Genomic DNA, 27,596 nt, shown 5'->3' with positions numbered 1-27,596 from the left:
AGCAGCATTATAGTAGTTATATTCTTGTACATAGGGGGCAGTATTATAGTAGTTATATTCTTGTATATAGGAGCAGCATTATAGTAGTTATATTCTTGTACATAGGAGCAGCATTATAGTAGTTATATTCTTGTACATAGGAGCAGTATTATAGTAGTTATATTCTTGTACATAGGAGCAGCATTATAGTAGTTATATTCTTGTATATAGGAGCAGTATTATAGTACTTATATTCTTGTACATAGGAGCAGTATTATAGTACTTATATTCTTGTACATAGGGGGCAGTATTATAGTAGTTATATTCTTGTACATAGGAGCAGTATTATAGTAGTTATATTCTTGTACATAGGAGCAGTATTATAGTAGTTATATTCTTGCACATAGGAGCAGTATTATAGTAGTTATGTTCTTGTACAGAGGAGCAGTATTATAGTAGTTATATTCTTGTACATAGGGAGCAGTATTATAGTAGTTATATTCTTGCACATAGGAGCAGTATTATAGTAGTTATATTCTTGTACATAGGGAGCAGTATTATAGTAGTTATATTCTTGTACATAGGGGGCAGTATTATAGTAGTTATATTCTTGTACATAGGAGCAGTATTATAGTAGTTATATTCTTGTACATAGGGGGCAGTATTATAGTAGTTATATTCTTGTACATAGGAGCAGTATTATAGTAGTTATATTCTTGTACATAGGGGGCAGTATTATAGTAGTTATATTCTTGCACATAGGAGCAGTATTATAGTAATATTTTTATACTTGGCTCTAGAATCGTTACTAGATATCTATTTATATTTCTCTTTATATTCTGCACATTACCTTCGCGCTGTCAGCGGATTTCATCTACCCTCTGACAGTTCTGATAAGCTGCCTTGTGTTTTTTTTCTCTGCACTGTGATTTTTACAAGTTGAGCAATAGATGGTAATTGTTTCCGATATGAGTCATGAGCGCTCCCCCCTCCTCGTCTTCCTCGCTCTCTGGCCGGCCTCAGCCGTGTCCACATTATTGGTGTTGGCGAGCTTTCCCCCCCGCAGCTGACTCTGCTACCGGGATGGCTCGGAAGGGTCATGTTTGTAGAATGATGCCATCCAGTCGTGCAGACCACAGTCATAGAAGATGGAAACGAGATTCTCTTCTGTCAGAGACAGGCAGATTATGATGATGCCTATATTACTTCTGGTAAACCGACACTGCGTTGTAATAATGGAGTCTGACCTAAACATTTCCTCTATTCTCTGCAAAACATGTTTGTGCATCGGGGGAGGGGAAGTGTAAACTATAGGGGTGAAAACAATTTGAACGAGCCAAGGAGAAAAATGTATTTTTGTGACTTTTTAGATGATCTCATCTTCCACTTTGCATTTCTTTGTAACAGCGGGTTGTCTTATTTCCCTGCAGATAACGAACTTGAGGCTTACAAGGCTTCTGACAGTACGGTAAGTTTACAGGCAAAGAAATCTACAAATATGGGGTCTTTCCACCTTAGATGCTTGTGCCCCTGACCATTACTGCGACTGCCATATTGACTCTCATAGGGCTAAATACCACCCAGAAGACTTTCTTCTTACTTAGCTTTTCCTGGCAGCCAATCGCTGTGCGCTAGCTGTTGGACCTCCCCCTCCACTGATCTGAAAACTAAGTACACCCTGTTTGAATTCTATATTTCAATGTATCCGCTACCTACAACCTCAGATGAACAACAGCACGTGACACATTACACCGTGTCATTATTTATTTGCCAAAAATTAGGCTAAAAATGGTAAGTGAAAAAGTAAGTACACCCCTTGAATATCCATAACTTTCAGTAGTTGTGCTGATAGGATGAGTTTGGTTTTCACCAAACGTGGCTCAGGGTAATATGGTCCAACATCGACTCTCCAAAGGACATTGTTCCAGAATTCTTGTGGTTTGTTCAGATGTAACTTTGCAAACTTTAGCCAAGACGCTGCGATCTTATCAGAAAAAGGCTTTCTCCTGGCAACCAACCTTTCCAAACAAGACACACATGAAGCACAAAGTGTTCAGTGCTCAGAGACACGGCCGAGGTGGCCCGACCACCACTGAGCAAGACACAGAAGTGGAAACATCAAGACAGGGCCAAGAAATATCTGATACAGATTGTTCACAAGTTTTTGGTCTGATGAGATGACCCTGGACGGAGCAGATGGACCATGGCTGGATCACTACTGGGCACAGACCTCCAATTCCCCTCAGACACCAGCGAGGTGGAGGTGGACACTGCTATGGATGGGATTATTACAGAGGAGCTTGTTGGACCTTTTCAGGTTGAAGATTGACTCAAAATCAGCTCTCGAAACTTTTGCCATTGTGAGGCAGTAACTGGGTTCGTATACGAGGGGCGGTATATATCCCCCAGAATGTGTACAGAGACCTATTAAACCCATAGAAGTGCATTGCAGTCATAGACACAGCTGCGGCTGCAATGCAGGAATGAAGGTGAGCATGTGACGCGCCCCTGGGCCTGTGTCGCGCTGCGTTGCGCACGCGGGAGCTTACCCGGAGCCGGATCTCTTGAGGGTTGTAGTCTCGTGGCGGTGATCCGGTCCGTGCCCAGGGAGTCAGACTAAGTGGCGCTGTATTAGTGGTAGATGTTGGACGACTACGCCACCCGTTGAGTACAGCTAAGGAGCTGCTGCTGCAGGGCAGACCGCTGAGGCCGGTGGTAGGATTGTGCAGCGTGATAGTATAACCCCCAACGGGAGGGGTATGGCCTCAGGGCAGCCGACGTGGATGATGGGGGTAGCAGGAACCACTCAGAGACGGTACGGTGTAGTTCAGGGTCTTTACTGGTGACAACGATAGACCCTCCCGGAGTACTGGCTAGCGATTGGGGCCTGGTCAGTCCTTGAGCAGATGGGATCTCCCCTGGCCAGGCGGAGTTGTAGGCCTCCTAAACTAACGATACTCTTCTGGCTACCTTGCTAGAAGCGGGTATAAGTAGCCCACGTCCCTGAGTGTACCGTGTGGTGCTCACCCGTATGGCCGGTGACTCGGGGCCTTCTAGTAGCTTCCGCTCCACGACGGCGGTGCTGGTCCCACGCGTGTGACCGTGCCTTCGGGTTTCTGGGCCAGAGGACCTGCAATCCCCTGCCGGTCGGTTTCTGCTGCTGGATAGGAGTTAGTCCCCACAGCCTCGGACTCCGGGTCCGGAGATAACTTCTCAGTCAGGGCGAGCTCTGCAGCTGCCAGCCCCTGACTCCTTGTAGTACTGCTCCCACAGAGCTCCTGATGTTCTTTCCTATATCTGCTTCTCTTCTCTGTCTCTACTTCTTCTCTACTCACTAACCCTGCCTCAGCCCTAGGTTTATATAGGGGAAGTTCTTCCCCTCCCAGGACTGGGCAGGAGGTGTGGCATGCATAGGATCCCTGACCAAGAGACCTCCCACCTGCTCTCAGACGCAATATCTCTATCACTGTAGCAACCAGACCCCTGGGGTGTCACATTCCCCCCTAGTGAAATTTAGTACTCCGGGACTAAACATATTTTTAGAAAAACATATCAAGGTATAAACAATAATAATACAATAAGAAAAACACATAAAGATGGTTACGGCGTGTCCGCAACCGGGTGCAGTTTTGAAGAAAACAAAGGTGTCCATTTCACCAAAACAGGGAGACGTAACCAGGTAGGGGTCTGTCCTGCCCCGAGTCCTTATCAGTCTTTTAGTCCATCCTGGGTTACGCTCCAACTAATTGTACAAGGATTCCCGGTAAATCCACCAAGGACTCCTAAAAATAACTAGAAACACATAATTATTTACAAGCAACAAGAAAAACAGGTAACCACAAATAAAACAATTTATACATTTTAAATCCTCCAACGTGCGGGTAACTGGCCTCTAGTGGCCCTAGTGGACCTACGGAGCTGACTGTCTAGCCCTGAACTACAGGGGTCATTGTTCAAAGCCTGCGCATCAGCTCCCACAGGCCCTGCCGACAAGGGCGCCGCCTCCTGGTGGTAAGTGGTAGTGGGGCGTCTGGGGGTCACAACGCCACCTGGTGCCGGTTCTCGAAGCACCCGGATGGCTCTGTCCTTGAACTGTGCAAATCCCAGATGAGGGTCCTGTAAGGCCATTGCCCGCAACTGGGTTCGGTGGGCATTGCAATATAAACCCTCTATAAATTGTTCAGTCAACAGCCTGTCCTCGTCTCCCACGCCGTCAGGGTCGGTCTGCTTAATGGCTCTCAGGGCCTCTTGTAGATTCAGGGCATAGTCCCTTATACTCTCATGTGCCCGCTGTTTGCACCCGTAGAATCTAAGCTTGATCTCGGCTGAGGTACGGGTATCAAAGGTGTCCCTCAGCCGGGTTAGTATCCCTGCGACAGTCCTCCCCCCAGGTGGCCAGGACTTTACCTCCCTTTGGGCTGCTCCGGTTAATTGGGCCACCAGGATGCTCACTTTTTGCTCCTCTGTGAGGGGGTACACCTGGAAGAGGCTATCCAGCTTTTCTCTAAAGTCATGCAGGGTATGTGACTCCCCTGAGTACTGGGGTAGCCAGGCTGCCCCCGGGATATAGGGCATGGTGAAAGGCATGACCGCAACAGCGGTGGCGCTGGCGGGGGTTGAAGCGGTGAAGCTCTCCTCCGTATCCGACATCCTTCTCCCCCCTAGTGGACCGTGGCCTACCTTGCGATGATCCTCTTCCGTAGGCCGCGGCTCCGCAGTGGATCGTCAGGGTTGAGGACCTTCCGTCGCGCTCCTGTGACGGCGTCTGCTGGGCTCCTTCCAGGACCTTACGCAACGTCCGGACGTGAGGCGGGGCTTCAGTTCTCGCGCGCTTTCGGAGTCCACGCCCCTCTTCTTCCCGCGCGGCGTCCTCAAGACGGCGTCCAATGGCGGGAAAACTCCACGTATGGCGGGAAGAAGGCCGAAGATGGCGCCGGATGGCGGGAAAACTCCACCGATGGCGGGAAGGAAGCGGAAGATGGCGCCGGATGGCGGGAATCTTCACCACAGGTAAGTTTGAACAGTCTTTTTCAGGCACGCAGTACCCGGTGGTTGCGGGCACGAAATCCTGCCGACTACGCCAAAAGTTGACGCGCCCCTGGGCCTGTGTCGCGCTGCGTTGCGCACGCGGGAGCTTACCCGGAGCCGGATCTCTTGAGGGTTGTAGTCTCGTGGCGGTGATCCGGTCCGTGCCCAGGGAGTCAGACTAAGTGGCGCTGTATTAGCGGTAGATGTTGGACGACTACGCCACCCGTTGAGTACAGCTAAGGAGCTGCTGCTGCAGGGCACACCGCTGATGCCGGTGGTAGGATTGTGCAGCGTGATAGTATAACCCCCAACGGGAGGGGTATGGCCTCAGGGCAGCCGACGTGGATGATGGGGGTAGCAGGAACCACTCAGAGACGGTACGGTGTAGTTCAGGGTCTTTACTGGTGACAACGATAGACCCTCCCGGAGTACTGGCTAGCGATTGGGGCCTTGTCAGTCCTTGAGCAGATGGGATCTCACCTGGCCAGGCGGAGTTGTAGGCCTCCCAAACTAACGATACTCTTCTGGCTACCTTGCTAGAAGCGGGTATAAGTAGCCCACGTCCCTGAGTGTACCGTGTGGTGCTCACCCGTATGGCCGGTGACTCGGGGCCTTCTAGTAGCTTCCGCTCCACGACGGCGGTGCTGGTCCCACGCGTGTGACCGTGCCTTCTGGTTTCTGGGCCAGAGGACCTGCAATCCCCTGCCGGTCGGTTTCTGCTGCTGGATAGGAGTTAGTCCCCACAGCCTCGGACTCCGGGTCCGGAGATAACTTCTCAGTCAGGGCGAGCTCTGCAGCTGCCAGCCCCTGACTCCTTGTAGCACTGCTCCCACAGAGCTCCTGATGTTCTTTCCTATATCTGCTTCTCTTCTCTGTCTCTACTTCTTCTCTACTCACTAACCCTGCCTCAGCCCTAGGTTTATATAGGGGAAGTTCTTCCCCTCCCAGGACTGGGCAGGAGGTGTGGCATGCATAGGATCCCTGACCAAGAGACCTCCCACCTGCTCTCAGACGCAATATCTCTATCACTGTGGCAACCAGACCCCTGGGGTGTCACACATGGACCTGGTCAGACTATCTGGCTAAGGCAGATTAGTAAAACCCGGCAGGGCCTTCATTTTTTGGAGGAGGCTACAGGAAGGCAGTGGGGCGGCCTCCTCCCTCCAACCCGGGTTTTCCAGTGGCTCTTGTCACAGGTCCTTTAAAAACCCTGCATTAAGGATTAGAGTTGTTCAGTGTTGGGACCTGCTAGAAGTATAGCAGGAAAGCTCAGCGGGCCTGTGAGCAGCTGAACCCACGCCTGGGAAGGCTCTGCACCCGTCAGGCTCTGAGCGGCGCGGCTGTTGCCCCCGGCAACCGTTGTTATGGACTTGTGTTAACCCGGCTGCGAACCGGAGGACTTTTCTGGTTACCCGTGAGTCTGCTCAATAAATGCTGCTTATGTTGGACTCGCTTGGGTCACTGCCTCAGTTACTGCACGGTGTGAACACCGCCGCCTTACACCGGTGATTATAAGATACTTTCTCCCAGCAGTGTTAAAGGAAAAAGTCTGCGACTCTCCAGAAAACCAGGATTCTTCTGTAGGACGATGCTCCATCGCAGCATCGAAATCTCCACTGCTTGGGGCCAGGAAAGACCTTAAAGATGGAAAATAATGACCCTGCCCCATCCTCCCCGGACCTAAACCCTACAGAGAACTTGTAGCCCTTCTTACACTGGAGATTTACAGTGAAGGAGAACAGTCCCCTCTCTGATCAGTGTTTGGGGCTGTGGTTGGTGCTGCCCCAAAGATGAACAAACCAACAGACTCCATGAACGAAGCTTATGATGGTTGTTGAGAAGAAGCCATATTACTATTTATCTATCCATTATCTATGTAGGCCACTGATATTATTTTGGAAATGTCAGAAATGAATTTTGTACATTGAGATGTTTGGCTCTTATTCTCACTGTAACAGGTGAAAATAAGCAATTAAGATGGAAAATTACATTTTTTATTCAGTTATCTGATAGTTATGCACAGAGATATTCTCTCGTCTGTCTCGGGGGTCCCCCTGCGTCTGTCTCGGGGTCCTCTTGCTTCTGTCTCGGGCTTGAGTTGACGGCTTCATTGTTATGTGTGGCACCTGATGAGGTGGATTCTCAAAGCCATGGATCATGGTGATCCATGTGGACATAAGCCGTTGGTACAGTGGGCAGGACTTGGTGAAAACCACGTGGATCAGCAAGAACCAGGACAGCAGTGTATGAAGGATGACAGTCATGAAACGCTACACAGAGATAGGAGGGTTGGATATACACAGTAACTGTAAACTTATAGTCAGGATAGCAAACAAATGACAGAGTTGCTTGCTATCAGCAGACAGACGATCAATAGTCAATGGTAGTGAGTATCCAACTAATGATTAACCTCAATCAGCAGTGATGAACAAGCAAACTGGATACTAGGTTGCAGAAAAGATTACACACTGTTGCAGCAGTATTGTAGTGTGAACAGCACTACTATAGCAAAGAAGAGTTTTAGTTGCAGCAGACAAATGTTTAACTGCAGGTCTGAACCAGAAAGTATATGCAGATAGATGATAAACAAGCAGAAGAGATAATTAGCCAGTTGAGAGAAATGGATAGTGAGGTAAACTCCAGAAGAACACGTGGAACGGAGTGCAAAGCTCACTGAATACTCAGGCAGCACATGGCTGTCTGAGTTGGCTTTAAAGGGTCCTGGGTGACTATGTCAAAGATAGATGCCGGATCACAGCAGGAACGTGCTCCAAGGGAGCTAGCCCAAGGGACAGGAACTAAGAGTCAGGATGGGAGAGTAACACTAATATGCATGTAAGAGGCTGAGTCCAGGTCAGGAGACCCACGGCCGGGCCATGTACGAATGTGTGATGTATGAAGGGTGTACTTAATTTTTCTTATACTGCTTCTGCATTTTGACCAAGTTGTTGGTAAATAATTAATAACACAATGTAATTTGTCGTTTTGTTATTGTTCACCTGAGATTGGATTTACCTAATTTTATGACCTTCTAAGGGTCAGATGTCCTTTGTGTTGTGTCCTCATACATAAAGCCATAGAATACAATGAGGTTTTCTTTTTAGTTTTTTTTTTATGACGAAGCGACGATTCTGGACCCCACCTCTTAAGATAACCATATTTTATGTAGCAATCAGGAGGAGGATTATCCAAGTGTTAACTCTGCCAAAGCCACAGTAACTTGGCAGCCATCGCCTCGGGTGTTTTTCATTTCTTTGTCTTTGGGGATTTCCATTTTCATGATGTATTCCTAATGGAATCTTTTAGAATGAGAAGTTTAGGGTTTAATTTCTTCTTTTGATCAGGTGGAAGGAGAATCCACATAAAGATGCCATTGCCCCCCTGGGTAATAACATCCAGTCGCTCGCCCCCGTGTATAACATCCGGCCCCTCATCCCCCGGTGTATAACATTCATCCTCGCGCCCCACCCCCCTGGTGTATAACATCCGGATCCTCGCCCCCCTGGGTAATAACATCCAGTCCCTCGCCCCCGTGTATAACATCCGACCCCTCATGCCCCGGTGTATAACATTCGTCCTCGCGCCCCACCCCCCTGGTGTATAACATTCGGATCCTCGCCCCCCTGGGTAATAACATCCAGTCCCTCGTCCCCGTGTATAACATCCGGATCCTCGCCCCCCTGGGTAATAACATCCAGTCCCTCGCCCCCGTGTATAACATCCGGCCCCTCATCCCCCGGTGTATAACATTCGTACTCGCGCCCCACCCCCCTGGTGTATAACATCCGGATCCTCGCCCCCCTGGGTAATAACATCCAGTCCCTCGTCCCCGTGTATAACATCCGGATCCTCGCCCCCCTGGGTAATAACATCCAGTCCCTCGTCCCCGTGTATAACATCCGGATCCTCACCCCCCTGGGTAATAACATCCAGTCCCTCGCCCCCGTGTATAACATCCGGCCCCTCATCCCCCGGTGTATAACATTCGTCCTCGCGCCCCACCCCCCTGGTGTATAACATCCGGATCCTCGCCCCCCTGGGTAATAACATCCAGTCCCTCGCCCCCGTGTATAACATCTGGCCCCTCACCCCCCGGTGTATAACATTCGGCCCCTCACCCCCAGTGTATAACCTTTGGCCCCTCGCCCCCCCTGGTGTATAACATCCGGACCCTCGTCCCCCCCAGGTGTATAACATGCGGCCCCTCGTCCCTTCCCCCTGGTGTATAACATCCGGACCCTCACCCCCCTAGTTAATAACATCCAGTCCCTCGACCCCAGTGTATAACCTCCGGCCCCTCGGCCCCCCGGTGTATAACCTGTGTATAACCTCTGGCCCCCTCGGCCCCCCCGGTGTATAACCTCTGGCCCCCTCGCCTCCCGGTGTATAACCTCTGGTTTATAACCTCTCGCCCTCTCAACCCCCTGGTGTATAACATCTGGCTCCTCCCCCGGGGCATAATATCCGGCCCCTTGCCCCCAGTGTATAACCTCCGGCCCCCCGCCATGCCGTCTGCCTTTACTAAGGTGACAGAGCGGCCGGTGGTGCAGAGCTCACTGATACCAGCTTGGTCCTGTATTACGAGCCACCTATGACATTTCTTCCTCCTGAATCTTCCCCATCACCTGTGAGTGATATTATTAAGAAGCGGAAGGAACCGCAGCAACTCAGCCACGAAGTGGAGACCCCGTGACGTTACAGAGGGGGGGGCCGAGTGCTGAGGAGCAGAGGGCAGAAAAGTCACCACCGCTCTGCTGACCCCATCACTGCAGAGTCCAGACCTCCTCTGGTATCAGCACAAACACTGCGCCCCCGCCGGGAGCTTCAAGGCTGAGCAGCTGCATGCAGCCGTACATCACTAAGCACAATGCCGAGCGCCGGATGGAGTGGTGTAAAGCCGCCACCACTGGACTCTGGAGGAGACGTGTTCTGTGCAGTGACGGATCGCTCTTCTCTATCTGGGTTTGGTGATTCCAGGAGGACGTTACCCCCTGACTGCATTGCGCGCTGTACAGATGGTGGAGGAGGATGATGCTATGGGCTGTTATCAGGGGGCGTCCGTGGACCCTCAGCTCCAGTGAAGGGAAATCTTAATCTTCAGCACAAGACATTGTGGACAATTGTAGCTTCAGCTTTGAGGGAACAGTTCGGGGGTTCGCCCTTTTTTGCTCCCCATTACTGTGCCCAGAGCACAAGCTCCATACAGACATGGAGGGGGAACATGAGCGGTCGCACAGAGCCCGGACCTCAGCCCCATCCTATAATGAAGATTGTAAGCCCTGACCCCCCAACATCAGGGTCTGACCCCACAAATGCTCTTCTGGATGAAGGGAAATCTACACTGATATAGGAATGTTGGGAGTGAAAGCACTGCGATGTGATGTCTATTGGGAACCCTACAAAATTGATTCCCCTCATTCAGGATATGAGTGACCAAATCTGTAATCTGATTGTGAACCATAATTTGATATCAGATCACAGGTCAAATTAATAACAAGGAGGTAATTTCTCTAACTTGAATTTTAATACTGCAAATAAGTTCTAATACTCACATCTCCTATATGTAATAATATCATTGTAACTGCAGAATTCAAGAGCCGTCTCTGAAGTCCCTGATGTACCTCCAGTTTGTGAAGATGAGGATGATGAAGAAGAGCTCACTGCCCCTCCAGCTGTTGCACCACGTCCTGTATATACAATGTCGGTGGGTGCAACAATAAAATATATTCTTCTACATAGGGACAGTATTATAGTAGTTATATTCTTGTACATAGGGGGCAGTATTATAGTAGTTATATTCTTGTACATAGAAGCAGTATTATAGTAGTTATATTCTTGTACATAGGGAGCGGTATTATAGTAGTTATATTCTTGTACATAGGGGGCGGTATTATAGTAGTTATATTCTTGTACATAGGGGGCAGTATTATATTAGTTATATTCTTGTACATAGGAGCAGTATTATAGTAGTTATATTCTTGTACATAGGGAGCGGTATTATAGTAGTTATATTCTTGTACATAGGGAGCGGTATTATAGTAGTTATATTCTTGTACATAGAAGCAGTATTATAGTAGTTATATTCTTGTACATAGGGGGCAGTATTATAGTTGTTATATTCTTGTACATATGGGCAGTATTATAGTAGTTATATTCTTGTACACAGGAGCAGTATTATAGTAGTTATATTCTTGTACATAGGGGCAGTATTATAGTAGTTATATTCTTGTACATAGGGGCAGTATTATAGTAGTTATATTCTTGTACATAGGAGGCAGTATTATAGTAGTTATATTCTTGTACATAGGGAGCAGTGTTATAGTAGTTATATTCTTGTACAAAGAAGCAGTATTATTCTAGTTTTATTCTTGTACATAGGGTGCAGTATTATAGTACATAGGGTGCAGTATTATAGTAGTTATATTCTTGTACATAGGGAGCAGTGTTATAGTAGTTATATTCTTGTACATAGAAGCAGTATTATTCTAGTTTTATTCTTGTACATAGGGAGCAGTATTATAATAGTTATATTCTTGTACATAGGGGCAGTATTATAGTAGTTATATTCTTGTACATAGGAGCAGTATTATAGTAGTTATATTCTTGTACATAGGAGGCAGTATTATAGTAGTTATATTCTTGTACAAAGAAGCAGTATTATTCTAGTTTTATTCTTGTACATAGGGTGCAGTATTATAGTACATAGGGTGCAGTATTATAGTAGTTATATTCTTGTACACAGGAGCAGTATTATAGTAGTTATATTCTTGTACATACAGTGCTGGCCAAAAGTATTGGCACCCCTGCAATTCTGTCAGATAATACTCAGTTTCTTCCTGAAAATGATTGCAATCACAAATTCTTTGGTCTTATTCTCTTCATTTAATTTGTCTTCAATGAAAAAAACACAAAAAGAATTGTCCTAATGCCAAATTGGATATAATTCCACACCAAACCTAAAAAAGGGGGTGGACAAAAGTATTGGCACCCTTTGAAAAATCATGTGATGCTTCTCTAATTCGTGTAATTACCAGCACCTGTAACTTACCTGTGGTTCCTAACAGGTGTTGGCAATAACTAAATCACACTTGCAGCCAGTTAACATGGATTAAAGTTGACTCAACCTCTGTCCTGTGTCCTTGTGTGTACCACATTGAGCATGGAGAAAAGAAAGAAGACCAAAGAACAGTCTGAGGACTTGAGAAACCAAATTGTGAGGAAGCATGAGCAATCTCAAGGCTACAAGTCCATCTCCAAAGACCTGAATGTTCCTGTGTCTTCCGTGCGCAGTGTCATCAAGAAGTGTAAAGCCCATGGCACTGTGGCTAACCTCCCTAGATGTGGACGGAAAAGAAAAATTGACGAGAGATTTCAACGCAAGATTGTGCGGATGATGGATAAAGAACCTCGACTAACATCCAAACAAGTTCAAGCTGCCCTGCAGTCCGAGGGTACAACAGTGTCAACCCGTACTATCCGTCGGCGTCTGAATGAAAAGGGACTGTATGGTAGGATACCCAGGAAGACCCCACTTCTTACCCCGAGACATAAAAAAGCCAGGCTGGACTTTGCCAAAACTTACCTGAGAAAGCCTAAAACGTTTTGGAAGAATGTTCTCTGGTCAGATGAGACAAAAGTAGAGCTTTTTGGGAAAAAGCATCAACATAGAGTGTACAGGAAAAAAAAGAGGCATTCAAAGAAAAGAACACGGTCCCTACAGTCAAACATGGCGGAGGTTCCCTGATGTTTTGGGGTTGCTTTGCTGCCTCTGGCACTGGACTGCTTGACCGTGTGCATGGCATTATGAAGTCTGAAGACTACCAACAAATTTTGCAGCATAATGTAGGGCCCAGTGTGAGAAAGCAAAAACACACTTCCAAAAGCACTATAAAATGGTTTGAGAGAAAGCACTGGAGACTTCTAAGGTGGCCAGCAATGAGTCCAGACCTGAATCCCATAGAACACCTGTGGAGAGATCTCAAAATGGTAGTTTGGAGAAGGCACCCTTCAAATATCAGGGACCTGGAGCAGTTTGCCAAAGAAGAATGGTCTACAATTCCAGCAGAGCATTGTAAGAAACTCATTGATGGTTACCGGAAGCGGTTGTTCCCAGTTATTTTGGCTAAAGGTTGTGCAACCAAGTATTAGGCTGAGGGTGCCAATACTTTTGTCCGGCCCTTTTTTGGAGTTTTGTGTGAAATGATCAATGATTTGATTTTTGCTTCATTCTCTTTTGTGTTTTTTCCTTGCAAGCAAATTAAATGAAGATAATAAGACCAAAGAATTTGTGATTGCAATCATTTTCAGGAAGAAACTGAATATTATCTGACAGAATTGCAGGGGTGCCAATACTTTTGTCCAGCACTGTAGGGAGCAGTATTATAGTAGTTATATTCTTGTACATAGGAGCAGTATTATAGTAGTTATATTCTTGTACATAGGGGCAGTATTATAGTAGTTATATTCTTGTACATAGGAGCAGTATTATAGTAGTTATATTCTTGTACATAGGGGCAGTATTATAGTAGTTATATTCTTGTACATAGGAGCAGTATTATAGTAGTTATATTCTTGTACATAGGAGCAGTATTATAGTAGTTATATTCTTGTACATAGGGGCAGTATTATAGTTGTTATATTCTTGTACATAGGGGCAGTATTATAGTAGGTATATTCTTGTACATAGGGGGCAGTATTATAGTAGTTATATTCTTGTACATAGGGGGCAGTATTATAGTAGTTATATTCTTGTACATAGGGGGCAGTATTATAGTAGTTATATTCTTGTACATAGGAGCAGTATTATAGTAGTTATATTCTTGTACATAGGGGGCAGTATTATAGTAGTTATATTCTTGTACATAGGAGCAGTATTATAGTAGTTATATTCTTGTACATAGGGGGCAGTATTATAGTAGTTATATTCTTGTACATAGGAGCAGTATTATAGTAGTTATATTCTTGTACATAGGGGGGCAGTATTATAGTAGTTATATTCTTGTACATAGGGGGCAGTATTATAGTAGTTATATTCTTGTACATAGGGAGCAGTATTATAGTAGTTATATTCTTGCACATAGGAGCAGTATTATAGTAGTTATATTCTTGCACATAGGAGCAGTATTATAGTAGTTATATTCTTGTACATAGGGGACAGTATTATAGTAGTTATATTCTTGTACATAGGAGCAGTATTATAGTAGTTATATTCTTGTACATAGGGGCTGTATTATAGTAGTTATATTCTTGTACATAGGAGCAGTATTATAGTAGTTATATTCTTGTACATAGGGGCTGTATTATAGTAGTTATATTCTTGTACATAGGAGCAGTATTATAGTAGTTATATTCTTGTACATAGGAGCAGTATTATAGTAGTTATATTCTTGTACATAGAAGCAGTATTATAGTAGTTATATTCTTGTACATAGAGGGCAGTATTATAGTAGTTATATTCTTGTACATAGGGGCAGTATTATAGTAGTTATAGTCTTGTACATAGGGGCAGTATTATAGCAGTTATATTCTTGTACATAGGGGGCAGTATTATAGCAGTTATATTCTTGTATATAGGGGCAGTATTATAGTAGTTCCATTCTTGTACATAGGGGACAGTATTATAGTAGTTATATTCTTGTACATAGGGGCAGTATTATAGTAGTTATAGTCTTGTACATAGGGGCAGTATTATAGCAGTTATATTCTTGTACATAGGGGGCAGTATTATAGCAGTTATATTCTTGTATATAGGGGCAGTATTATAGTAGTTCCATTCTTGTACATAGGGGACAGTATTATAGTAGTTATATTCTTGTACATAGGGGGCAGTATTATAGTAGTTATATTCTTGTACATAGGGGGCAGTATTATAGCAGTTATATTCTTGTACATAGGGGGCAGTATTATAGTAGTTCCATTCTTGTACATAGGGGACAGTATTATAGTAGTTATATTCTTGTACATAGGGGCAGTATTATAGTAGTTATAGTCTTGTACATAGGGGCAGTATTATAGTAGTTATAGTCTTGTACATAGGGGCAGTATTATAGTAGTTATATTCTTGTACATAGGGGGCAGTATTATAGCAGTTATATTCTTGTATATAGGGGCAGTTTCAGTTATGTCAACACTTTACATCTCCCCCATGTAATATGCAGATCACGAACCTTGCTGTAATTAGGAAGATACTGGGAGATGACTGTGTCGGTTTCATGTAGGGCTGATAATGTGTTTTGCGTTTTTCTGTCTGGAGGAGTTGCACAGTAGTGGCTGGAAATACCCATCGTACATATAGTCTGTTTATAGTGATCAGGTGATGCTATAAATGGAAGGCTTAACCTGCTGCCTCTTGACATTGTGCTCTCACCTTTGATATAAAGTCTGACTTTGCACTTCTGTTTCAGGTACACACTCGCTCCGTGATTCTACCTGCACCACCCCCAGTCGAGGCACCCTCGCCACCCTCCGGACCCCAGGAAAACAGTGAGCTGCTGGCGAATGCTTCTTCCACAAATGCCACAGACAAAATCAAGAAAAAGCCCAAGATGTCCGATGAGGAAATCCTGGAGAAATTAAGTACGTGTCTGGTTATGACAGGCTGTTTCCCCCCAAAACAGAATTTCAGCAAAATATGTTTAATCTCCCAGTAATCCAGAACATCTGATAATCTGTCACCTATAAGATCCAATTAATAAATGTTTTAATATAATTCAGCAGCACAGAGTATTTCAGGAGATGTCCTTTCATCTGAGTTTTTAGGGTGGCAGACATGTAAAAGGGGTGGCGTAGTGATGATAAAATGGGCTTAGAAACAAATAGGAGGTCACTATTGGGTTTTGGGAGGAGTATTTCAGGAGATACCCTTTCATGTGGGGGGCCTATGGGGAGTGCATTATACTACATAGATGCCTATAGGGGATACATTATAGTACATGGAGCCCTATGGGGAGTGCATTATACTACATGGAGCCCTATGGGGAGTGCATTATACTACATAGAGCCCTATGAGGAGTGCATTATACTACATAGAGCCCTATGGGGAGTGCATTATACTACATGGAGCCCTATGGGGAGTGCATTATACTACATGGAGCCCTATGGGGAGTGCATTATACTACATGGAGCCCTATGGGGAGTGCATTATACTACATGGAGCCCTATGGGGAGTGCATTATACTACATGGAGCCCTATGGGGAGTGCATTATACTACATGTTGCCCTATGGGGAGTGCATTATACTACATGGAGCCCTATGGGGAGTGCATTATACTACATGGGCCCTATGGGGAGTGCATTATACTACATGGAGCCCTATGGTGAGTGCATTATACTACATGGAGCCCTATGGGGAGTGCATTATACTACATGTTGCCCTATGGGGAGTGCCTTATACTACATGGAGCCCTATGGGGAGTGCATTATACTACATGGGCCCTATGGGGAGTGCATTATACTACATGGAGCCCTATGGTGAGTGCATTATACTACATAGAGCCCTATGGGGAGTGCATTATACTACATGTTGCCCTATGGGGAGTGAATTATACTACATGGAGCCCTATGGGGAGTGCATTACACTACATGGGCCCTATGGGGAGTGCATTATACTACATGGGCCCTATGGGGAGTGCATTATACTACATGGAGCCCTATGGGGAGTGCATTATAATATTTAAAGGCCTATGTGGAGTGAATTATACTACATGGAGCCCTATGGGGAGTGCATTATACTACATGGGCCCTATGGGGAGTGCATTATACTATTTAGAGGCCTATGTGGAGTGCATTATACTACATAGAGACCTATGGGGAGTGGATTATACTACATGGAGCCCTATGGGGAGTGAATTATACTACATGGAGCCCTATGGGGAGTGCATTATACTACATGGAGCCGTATGGGGAGTGCATTATAATATTTAGAGGCCTATGGGGAGTGCATTATACTACATGGAGACCTACGGGGAGTGCATTATACTACATGGAGCCCTATGGGGAGTGCATTATACTACATGGAGCCCTATGGGGAGTGCATTATACTATTTAGAGGCCTATGGGGAGTGCATTATACTACATAGAGGCCTATGGGGAGTGCATTATACTACATGGAGCCCTATGCGAAGTGCATTATACTACATGGAGCCCTATGGGGAGTGCATTATACTACATGGAGCCCTATGGAGAGTGCATTATACTACATGGAGCCCTATGGGGAGTGCATTATACTACATGGAGCCCTATCTGGAGTGCATTATACTACATGGAGCCCTATGGGGAGTGCATTATACTATTTAGAGGCCTATGTGGAGTGTATTATACTACATATAGGCCTATGGGGAGTGCATTATACTACATGGAGCCCTATGGGCTGTGCATTATACTACATGGAGCCCTATGAGGAGTGCATTATACTACATAGAGGGATATGGGGAGTGCATTATACTACATAGAGGGATATGGGGAGTGCATTATACTACATGGAGACCTATGGGGAGTGAATTATACTACATGGAGCCCTATGGGGAGTGCATTATACTACATGGAGCCCTATGGGGAGTGCATTATACTATTTATAGGCCTATGTGGAGTGCATTATACTACATAGAGGCCTATGGGGAGTGCATTATACTACGTGGAGCCCTATGCGAAGTGCATTATACTACATGGAGCCCTATGGGGAGTGCATTATACTACATGGAGCCCTATGGAGAGTGCAATATACTACATGGAGCCCTATGGGGCGTGCATTATACTATTTAGAGGCCTATGTGGAGTGCATTATACTGCATAGAGACGTATGGAGAGTGGATGGATTATACTACATGGAGCCCTGGGGAGTGCATTATACTACATGGATCCCTATGGGGAGTGCATTATATTACATGGAGCCCTATGGGGAGTGCATTATACTATCTAGAGGCCTATGTGGCGTGCATTATACTACATAGAGACCTATGGGGAGTGGATTATACTACATGAAGCCCTATGGGGAGTGCATTACATTACATGGAGCCCTATGGGGAGTGCATTATACTATTTATAGGCCTATGTGGAGTGCATTATACTACATAGAGACCTATGGGGAGCGGATTATACTACATGGAGCCCTATGGGGAATGCATTATACTACATGGAGCCCTATGGGGAGTGCATTATACTACATGGAGCCCTATGGGGAGTGCATTATACTATTTAGAGGCCTATGTGTAGTGTATTATACTACATAGAGGCCTATGGGGAGTGCATTATACTACATGGGCCCTATGGGCTGTGCATTATACTACATGGAGCCCTATGGGGAGTGCATTATGCTACATAGAGGGATATGGGGAGTGCATTATACTACATGGATGCCTATGGGGAGTGCATTATACTACATAGACTTATGGGGAGTGAATTATACTATTTAGAGGCCTATGTAGAGTGCATTACACTATATAGAGGTCTATGAGAAGTGCAGTATATTACATAGAGACCTATGGGGAGTGCATTATACCGTTTAGAGGCCTATGTAGAGTGCATAACACTACATAGAGGTCTATGGGGAGTGCAGTATATTACATGGAGGCCTATGGGGAGTGCATTATACTATATAACACCGCTCCATCCACTTCTAAGGAAGCAGTGGTGTAATGTGTGACCCCACTCTGTCCACTATATTACTCCCATATAAGTAGACAGAGTGGGGTCACACATTACACCACTGCTCCCTTAGGAATATGTAACCCTGCTCTGTCCACTTCTATGGGAACAGTGGTGTAAATAGATTTATAGAATGGAGAGATGTCCTAAACTCGCACCCTTTAGTGCCTTTCATGTGGCACTAAAGGGTATTTAGCCTGGTTTACCCTAATAAATGAAAAATAAAAATGATATGGGGGCCCCCCTTATTATTGGTAACTAGCCAAGGTAAAGCAAACAGCTGGGGGCTTATATTATTATTTTTTTAAAAAAGCCATGCAGGTCCAATGTAGTCCAGGGAATCTGACGTAGTCCACAAATGGAAAACCTGAAAAACATAAAACAAGAGAAATAAAGACAAGGCACTGTCCCTCATTAACCAATTTATTAGAAAACAAAAATATTTAGATTTGAGAGTCCTCAGTGGTTGATACCTTTTAATGGCTAACTGAAAAGATGGTAACAAGTTGCAAGCTTTCGAGAGTACTCAGGTCTCTTCATCAGGCATAGAATAACACAAAATCTGAAGAGTCACATATTTATACACAACAGGGCACAGAAATAATGCAATAGATGAGACAAGTGATGAAAGGCAGAGCTATTACTATGGGAGAGATAAACATTTCTGGCTGTAAATATTTTAGCAGTTCATAGATAAGAACTGTGAAAGTTTTGCACCAAACAATAAAACTTTCACAGTCCTTATCTATGAACTGCTAAAAATATTTACAGCCAGAAATGTTTCTCTTCCATAGTAATAACTCTGCTTTTCATCACTTGTCTCATCTATTACATTATTTCTGTGCCCTGTTGTGTATAAATATGTGACTCGTCAGATTTTGGGTTATACAAGCCTGAAGAAGAGGCCTCGAAAGCTTGCAACTTGTTACCAACTTTTCAGTTAGTTATTAAAAGGTATTAACCAATGAGGACTCTCGAATCGAATCAAAATTTTTTTCTATCTACTGGCTAACACGGTGCAAAAAAACAAACAAAAAAAAATAATATAAATATATATATATATACATATACATATATACAGTATAGACCAAAAGTTTGGACACACCTTCTCATTTAAATATTTTTCTGCATTTTCATGACTATGAAAATTGTACATTCACACTGAAGGCATCAAAACTATGAATTATCACATGTGGAATTATATACTTAACAAAAAAGTGTGAAACAACTAAAAATATGTCTTATATTCTAGGTTCTTCAAAGTAGCCACCTTTTGCTTTGATGACTGCTTTGCACACTCTTGGCATTCTCTTGATGAGCTTCAAGAGGTAGTCACCGGAAATGGTTTTCACTTCACAGGTGTGCCCTTTCAGGTTTAATAAGTGGGATTTCTTGCCTTATAAATGGGGTTGGGACCATCAGTTGTGTTGTGCAGAAGTCTGGTGGATACACAGCTGATAGTCCTACTGAATAGACTGTTAGAATTTGTATTATGGCAAGAAAAAAGCAGCTAAGTAAAGAAAAACGAGTGGCCATAATTACTTTAAGAAATGAAGGTCAGTCAGTGCAAAAAATTGGGCAAACTTTGAAAGTGTCCCCAAGTGCAGTTGCAAAAACCATCAAGCGCTACAAAGAAACTGGCTCACATGAGGACCGCCCCAGGAAAGGAAGACCAAGAGTCATCTCTGCTTCTGAGGATAAGTTTATCCGAGTCACCAGCCTCAGAAATCACAGGTTAACAGCAGCTCAGATTAGAGACCAGGTCAATGCCACACAGAGTTCTAGCAGCAGACACATCTCTACAACAACTGTTAAGAGGAGACTTTGTGCAGCAGGCCTTCATGGTAAAATAGCTGCTAGGAAACCACGGCTAAGGACAGGCAACAAGCAGAAGAGACTTGTTTGGGCTAAAGAACACAAGGAATGGACATTAGACCAGTGGAAATCTGTGCTTTGGTCTGATGAGTCCAAATTTGAGATCTTTGGTTCCAACCACCGTGTCTTTGTGCGACGCAGAAAAGGTGAACGGATGGACTCTACATGCCTGGTTCCCACCGTGAAGCATGGAGGAGGAGGAGGAGGTGTGATGGTGTGGGGGGGGCTTTGCTGGTGACACTGTTGGGGATTTATTCAGAATTGAAGGCATACTGAACCAGCATGGCTACCACAGCATCTTGCAGCGGCATGCTATTCCATCCGGTTTGCGTTTAGTTGGACCATCATTTATTTTTCAACAGGACAATGACCCCAAACACACCTCCAGGCTGTGTAAGGGCTATTTGACCAAGAAGGAGGGTGATGGGGTGCTACGCCAGATGACCTGGCCTCCACAGTCACCAGACCTGAACCCAATCGAGGTGGTTTGGGGTGAGCTGGACCGCAGAGTGAAGGCAAAAGGGCCAACAAGAGCTAAGCATCTCTGGGAACTCCTTCAAGATTGTTAGAAGACCATTTCCGGTGACTACCTCTTGAAGCTCATGAAGAGAATGCCAAGAGTGTGCAAAGCAGTCATCAAAGCAAAAGGTGGCTACTTTGAAGAACCTAGAATATAAGACATACTTTCAGTTGTTTCACACTTTTTTGTTAAGTATATAATTCCACATGTGATAATTCATAGTTTTGATGCCTTCAGTGTGAATGTACAATTTTCATAGTCATGAAAATGCAGAAAAATCTTTAAATGAGAAGGTGTGTCCAAACTTTTGGTCTGTATTATATATAATATATAATTTTTTTTTTCCCTGTTAGAAAACAAAAAGTTCTCACGCAGATCCGGTGTGTATATATAATGGCCCCCATTTTGGTGTGTATATATAATGGCCCCCATTTTGGTGTGTATATATAATACCCCCCATCCTGGTGTGTATATAATGGCCACCATCCTGGTGTGTATATAATGGCCACCATCCTGGTGTAAATATAACGGCCCCCATCTTGATCTACTATATAATTGTCTTATCCCGTCTGTCTGTCTGTCTGTCTGTCCTGGAAATCCCGCGTCGCTCATTGGTCCAGCAGCGGCCAATCCGCCGCGGGATTTCTGAAAAAAGATGGCGGCCGTTAGCGGCTCATTTGGCGGACGGAGTCAGCGGCGATGCAGTGGGGAGATGAGCGGCGCTAGCAGCACAACTACCCCGACCGGCGCCGCTGACCTCCATGCGGCTAACGTCGGAAGATCAGCGACTTGGCCCGCTGATCTCCCGACAGCAAGTGTGAACGGAGGACCGGGGAGCGGCGCCGCCGGTCGGGATGCTTCTGCTGCGAGCAGCCGCTCATCTCCCGGCTTCTCGCAGCAGAAGGAGCCGCACAGGCAGCGCCGCTCCCCGGTCCTCGCTAATACGGAGCCGCACAAGCAGCGCCGCTCCCGGGCCCACACTAATACGACGCTGATTGGTCGTGGCCGGCCACCGCGACCAATCAGCAAGATGGGCAGCAAATTTAAATTCCGCTCTGCTGATTGGTCGCGGTGGCCGGCCGTGACCAATCAGCGAGATGGGCGGCAAATTTAAACGCCGCTGTGCTGATTAGTCGCGGTGGCCGATCGCGACCAATCAGCGAGATGGGCGGCAAATGTAAACGCCACTGTGCTGATTGGTCGCGGTGGCCGGCCGTGACCAATCAGCGAGATGGGCGGCAAATTTAAATTCCGCTCTGCTGATTGGTCGCGGCCGGCCACCGCGACCAATCAGCGAGATGGGCGGCAAATTTAAACGCCACTCTGCTGATTAATCGCGGTCGCTGGCCGCGACCAATCAGCGAAATAGGCTGCAAATTTAAACACCGCTCTGCTGATTGGTCGCGGTCGCCGGCCGCGACCAATCAGCAGTATTGGCGCCAAATTTAAACCTCACTCTGCTGATTAGTCGCAACCACCGGCCGTGACCAATCAGCGATATTGGCGCCAAATTTAAACACCGCTTCGCTGATTGGTCGTGGTGGCCGGCCGCGACCAATCAGCGATATTGGCGCCATATTTAAACACCGCTCTGCTCATTGGTCGTGGTTACCGGTCACGAATAACCAGCATTATTGGCGCCAAATTTAAATAACGCTCTGCTGATTGGTCGCGACCGCCGGCCGCAACCAATCAGCATTATTGCCGCCAAATTTTAACCCCGCTCTGCTGATTAGTCGCGACCGCCGGCCGTGACCATATAGGCGCCAAATTTTAACACCGCTTTGCTAATTGGTCGCGGTTGCCGGCCTCGACCAATCAGCGATTTTGGCGTCAAATTTAAATACCGCTCTGCTGATTGCGCCCGGTCGGCCGCATACCTATTCTAGAATACCCGATGCATTAGAATCGGACCACCATCTAGTATATATATAATGGCCCCCATCCTGGTGTGTATATAATGGCCCCCATCCTGGTGTGTATATAATGGCCCCCATCTTGATGTATATATAATGGCCCCCATTTCGGTGTGAATATATAATGGCCCCCATCCTGGTGTGTATATATAATGGCCCCCATCTTGATGTATATATAATGGCCCCCATCCTGGTGTGTATATAATGGCCCCCATCCTGGTGTGTATATAATGGCCCCTATCCTGGTGTATATATAATGGCCCCCATCCTGGTGTGTATTTATAATGGCCCCCATCCTGGTGTGTATTTATAATGGCCCCCATCTTGATGTATATATAATGGCCCCTATCCTGGTGTGTATATATAATGGCCCCCATCCTGGTGTGTATACAATGGCCCCCATCCTGGTGTATATATAATGGCCCCCATCCTGGTGTGTATATATAATGGCCCCCATCCTGGTATATAGCCCTATATGGCCCCCATATATTTAATGCATAAAAAAAATAAAGAACAATAATCACTTGTAGTTACCTTCCCTGCGCTCCCAAGCAGTGCTGGGTCTTCTGTGTGTTCAGGTCGGCGGTGAGCGGTGATCACAGCCTGTACTGTAGAGGCTGCGATCATCGCTCCCCGCAGATACTCACCTCACCGGGCATCTCTTCTCCCCAGTACTTCCTCTCCCCGAGTCCCCGGCTGGCAGCTTCTGTCATCGCAGCATACACTGCGGGCTCCACAAAGATGGCGGCGTTCTCCTCCCACAGCTGTGACCTGGACAGCCCAAGGAGCGTACCCAGGTCACAGCTTAGAGGCAGGAGGAGCTGGCTCAATGTTAGAGATGCGGTCGCCGTCTGACCACAGTTTCTTATGCCGTGGGCTGCCGTAAGTGAGGTGTGAGGTGTGTAAGTGTCCTGCTCAGACTCTTACACACACCCCAAATGAAAATGGCAGCCCCCAGTGGAAGATGTAAAAATTAATAAATAAAAAATAATTAAAGTTGTACATTTCATTTTGTATTAAAAATAATTGATTAGATAATCAATAATCATTAATGCAAAATTAAAAATAGCGACACCTTCCCTTTAAGAGGGCAGACTTGTTAAAGGGGTGGTGTTATGATGTGAGGAGGAAGGTCACAATTCAGTCTTGGAAGGAGCAAAGTTTACCAGCAGCACAGAGTATTTCAGAAGTTGCCCTTTCATCTAGTGAGGGAATTTGTTAAAGGGGCGGCGTCATGATGTGAGGAGGGGGAATGGAAATGAGTGGGAGGTCACATTTGTGACTTGGAAGGAGCAGGGTCTGCCAGCAGCACAGAGTATTTCAGAAGATGCCTTTTCATATGAATTGTTAGCGAGGGAACATGTAATTGGGGAATGTCATGATGTGAGGAGGGGTACGCTAACAAGTGTGATGTCAAAGGTGGGTCTTGGAGGGAGGATGGTCTACCAGCAGCACAGAGTATTTTAGGAAATCACTCCTGCTGATTCTGTGGAAGGGGCAGCGTGAGACGTGAATATCTTCTGCTGTGTTTACAGGAAGCATCGTCAGCGTTGGGGACCCCAAGAAAAAGTACACCAGGTTCGAGAAGATTGGGCAGGGGTGAGTACATCAGGGGATGGTTATCAGTGCCCTCCTCCATGTTGGCAGTCGGGCTCCGGGACCCGGGTGAAGCTTCGTGCAGCTGTACTATGGCGACTAAAGGCGTCCCGTGTAATGAACCTGGCGGATTACACAGGAAGATAGTCTGTCAGGGGACAAAGGCGGCCCCTCATTCCCAGCGACACCTATAATTACCAGGGGCCCCCAGCTTTGCAGCAGCCTCCTGACACTAATATTAGGGAGAGTAGCATAAACGACAGCGTAATATAGTGATGTCCCCACGATGTGGCATCCACCCAACACTGCTGCCTCGTGCAGCTCTTTCCCACTAGTTTTGTCTTTCAGGGCTCTAGGAAAGCTGGGTATGGAGATGGAGACTGTTTTGAGTGTCCCAGAGCTTTCTCAGTCCTGTGAATGACAGCCCCTATATCTCTGACTACAATATTTCAATATGCCTTTCAGGATTCAAGGAAAGCTGGGTAATAACTAAATATTTTGCCTATGTTAACTATCACACAACTTTCTCAGACCCCTGAGCTGCAAATTTACCTATGTAAGTACACTTTACCCTTCAATTTAATTTTCACTGCATAATGAGGTAGGTTTGCCTTTCAGGACTCTAGGAAAGCTAGGTAGAAGCTGTAATTGCAACTAGTTTGAGATTCAGCTTTTTCAGACCCCCTTCCCCTCAGCCTGATTACAAGCTCTGCTTTAAATCTAGGTAGGTTTGCCATTCAGGACTCCTGGAAAGTTCGGTAAATAACTAAAATGGGGACTGTTTAGTGCTTTCTCAGACCCCAAAGTGGCAGATTTGCCGGCTCGTGCATACTTTACCCTCCAGTTACATCTTCACTGCTTAATGAGATAGATTTGCCTTCTAGGAAAGCTGGGTAGACGCCACAATCACAATCAGTTTGTCATTCAACTTTGCCAATCTCACCCCAATTACAACCCCTGCACTCTGATTACATATTACTTTATAACTAGGTAACTTTACCGTTCAGGACTGAGGGAAAGCGGAGTATCTGTTGAAGTGGTGACTATTTGGTTTTCGCGCAGCTTTCTCAGACAGCCTTTGCCTTTTGATTACATTTTTGCTGCACAGCCAATTATTTTTGCCTTTTTGGACTTTAGGAAAGCTGTGTAGATGCCACAATGGCAACTATTTCAATGGTCATTCAGCTTTCTCAGGCTTCTGAATGACAATCCTTGTACCACTGATTACAATATTGCTATGCAACAAGGTAGGCTTGCCTTGCAGGACTCTGGGAAAGCTGGATTATGACTAAAATGGGGCCTCTTTCTAAGACCCCCTACATGTGCAGGCTTTTCCCTCCTATTACACTATTGCTGGGTTTGCCTTTCAGGTCTCTAGGAAAGCTGAATAAGTACTGAAATATGGACTGCTTTTGTTTTCACTCAGCTTTCTCAGACCACTGAATAGTGCCTATTAATGCTGCCTTTACCCTCACATACATTAACCCTGCATATCCAGGAAGGTTTGCCTTTCAGGGCTTTGGAAAAGATGGATAGGAGCTGACAGGGCAGCCATTAGGCTTTCTTTGTTCCTTGAATGGCATCCCATGTGCCTTTCAGGACTCTGGGAAAGCTGAGTGGGAGCTGGAATGATGCCCACCCAGCTTTCCCAGGAACAGATGATATTTGGTCATTTTGAATATTGAGGGTATTTATGATCCCTGGTGGGATGGGGGGCACATTATGAATGATATACTGGTGCCCCGCCGCCGTATGTCTTGTCACTCACGGTGCCGGTGGGTGACGTCCGGTTATGCAGCGCGGTGCATTAGCAGATGGTGGCAATAGTAGAACATTCCTTCGCCCACATGTTCTGGCACGCAGAGAGCCGGCGAGCGGCCCGGTGCCAGCACGGCTGATAATGCCTGTGTATGCGCTGGCCACGGGCCAGATGGCATTCTGCATTTGCTCACAGTCGGGGAATGCCCCTGCAGGAGATGATCCACATGAATGTTCTCTTTGTGTTCCTGTCGGCCCGGTGAAACCTGGCAGGAGACGCGAGGCCGTCCACATGGCAGCACGCAGCACTATCTGTGCCCTCTGACACAACTGGGTCATGGGATGTGAGGACGAGAAATCGACACGAATCCAACTCGTGAAATGCAAATCTGCCCACAATAAGGTGCCATGCAGGTCTATGGGAAAGCTGGGTGATTGGTTCATACCCAGCTTTCCTAGGAAGCTGTATGACATTGGGACCAGGCCACTTTTGTCTTTTGAGAAGCATGATATATGTACGGTTTAATTTTTTTATTTTTGCCCCTCGTTGCATTTTGTTGTTCACAAACTTTTATACTTTTTTTTTTAATAGTTCGTTAAGTTTTTTTTCACCAAATTTATCCAAATGGCGCACACGGTACATAACTTTTGCAAACTCAAGCGCCCTTCTTTTTTTTTTTTTTAAAGCTTTTTTTTTAGCGCCTTTTGTACAAAAACAAAGTTGCATGTTCTGCTACAATGTTGCAAAATATCAAGCCTGCATAAAATCAGACTGGGGGGGTGAGAGGGGCGTGAATGACTGGAGGACATTTACTCCGGATCAATCAGCCAAAAACATTTAGAAATCCCAAATCACGCCAATGATGGCATACATTTAAAAAAGATAAATAAATTATTAGAAAAATGAAATAAAAAATAATGACAATAAACAAACATGTTTGGATCTTTTTTTTTAATTCACAAATTAAATAACGTAGAAGAAAAATAAGCAGCAGAAGAAATGTAACACAAAGGAGAATAATAGCAATAAACACAAACTTATTTCAATTTTTGGTGTTTTTCTCCTCTTTTCAATTGATGCCATTTAAAGCCTATTTTATATGTGTTCGCCTGAAATTATTTAAAAAAATAACTAAAGATAATATCAGGTGAATATATATATAAAATAGGCTTTAAAAAAAGGTGTAAATTAAAAAGAAGAGAAAAACACACTAGAAAAATAGAAGGGTCACATTCATTGCATTTGTGCATTAAAAAAACAAGTTTGTGTTTATTGCTATTTG

The 27,596-nt window shown here is 45.4% G+C and overlaps 1 protein-coding gene across 1 annotated transcript in view; it reads left to right on the top strand.

Moving 5' to 3' along the window:
* The window catches only part of PAK1 (p21 (RAC1) activated kinase 1), a 71,841-nt gene that overhangs the window by 27,604 nt on the left and 16,641 nt on the right, over positions 1-27,596 (top strand). The window contains exons 5-8 of the mRNA XM_073661669.1: positions 1,410-1,447; positions 10,595-10,711; positions 15,411-15,582; positions 24,495-24,558. Of these exons, the coding sequence (XP_073517770.1) occupies positions 1,410-1,447; positions 10,595-10,711; positions 15,411-15,582; positions 24,495-24,558 (391 nt within the window). The remainder of the gene's footprint in view (positions 1-1,409; positions 1,448-10,594; positions 10,712-15,410; positions 15,583-24,494; positions 24,559-27,596) is intronic.

The sequence above is a fragment of the Phyllobates terribilis genome, unplaced genomic scaffold (assembly GCF_046119375.1).
Source record: "Phyllobates terribilis strain yellow unplaced genomic scaffold, ASM4611937v1 Scaffold_2__4_contigs__length_985480577, whole genome shotgun sequence".
Lineage (NCBI taxonomy): Eukaryota > Metazoa > Chordata > Amphibia > Anura > Dendrobatidae > Phyllobates > Phyllobates terribilis.
Note: the sequence above shows the minus strand (reverse complement) of the source record. Positions and strands in the feature narration are given on the sequence as shown.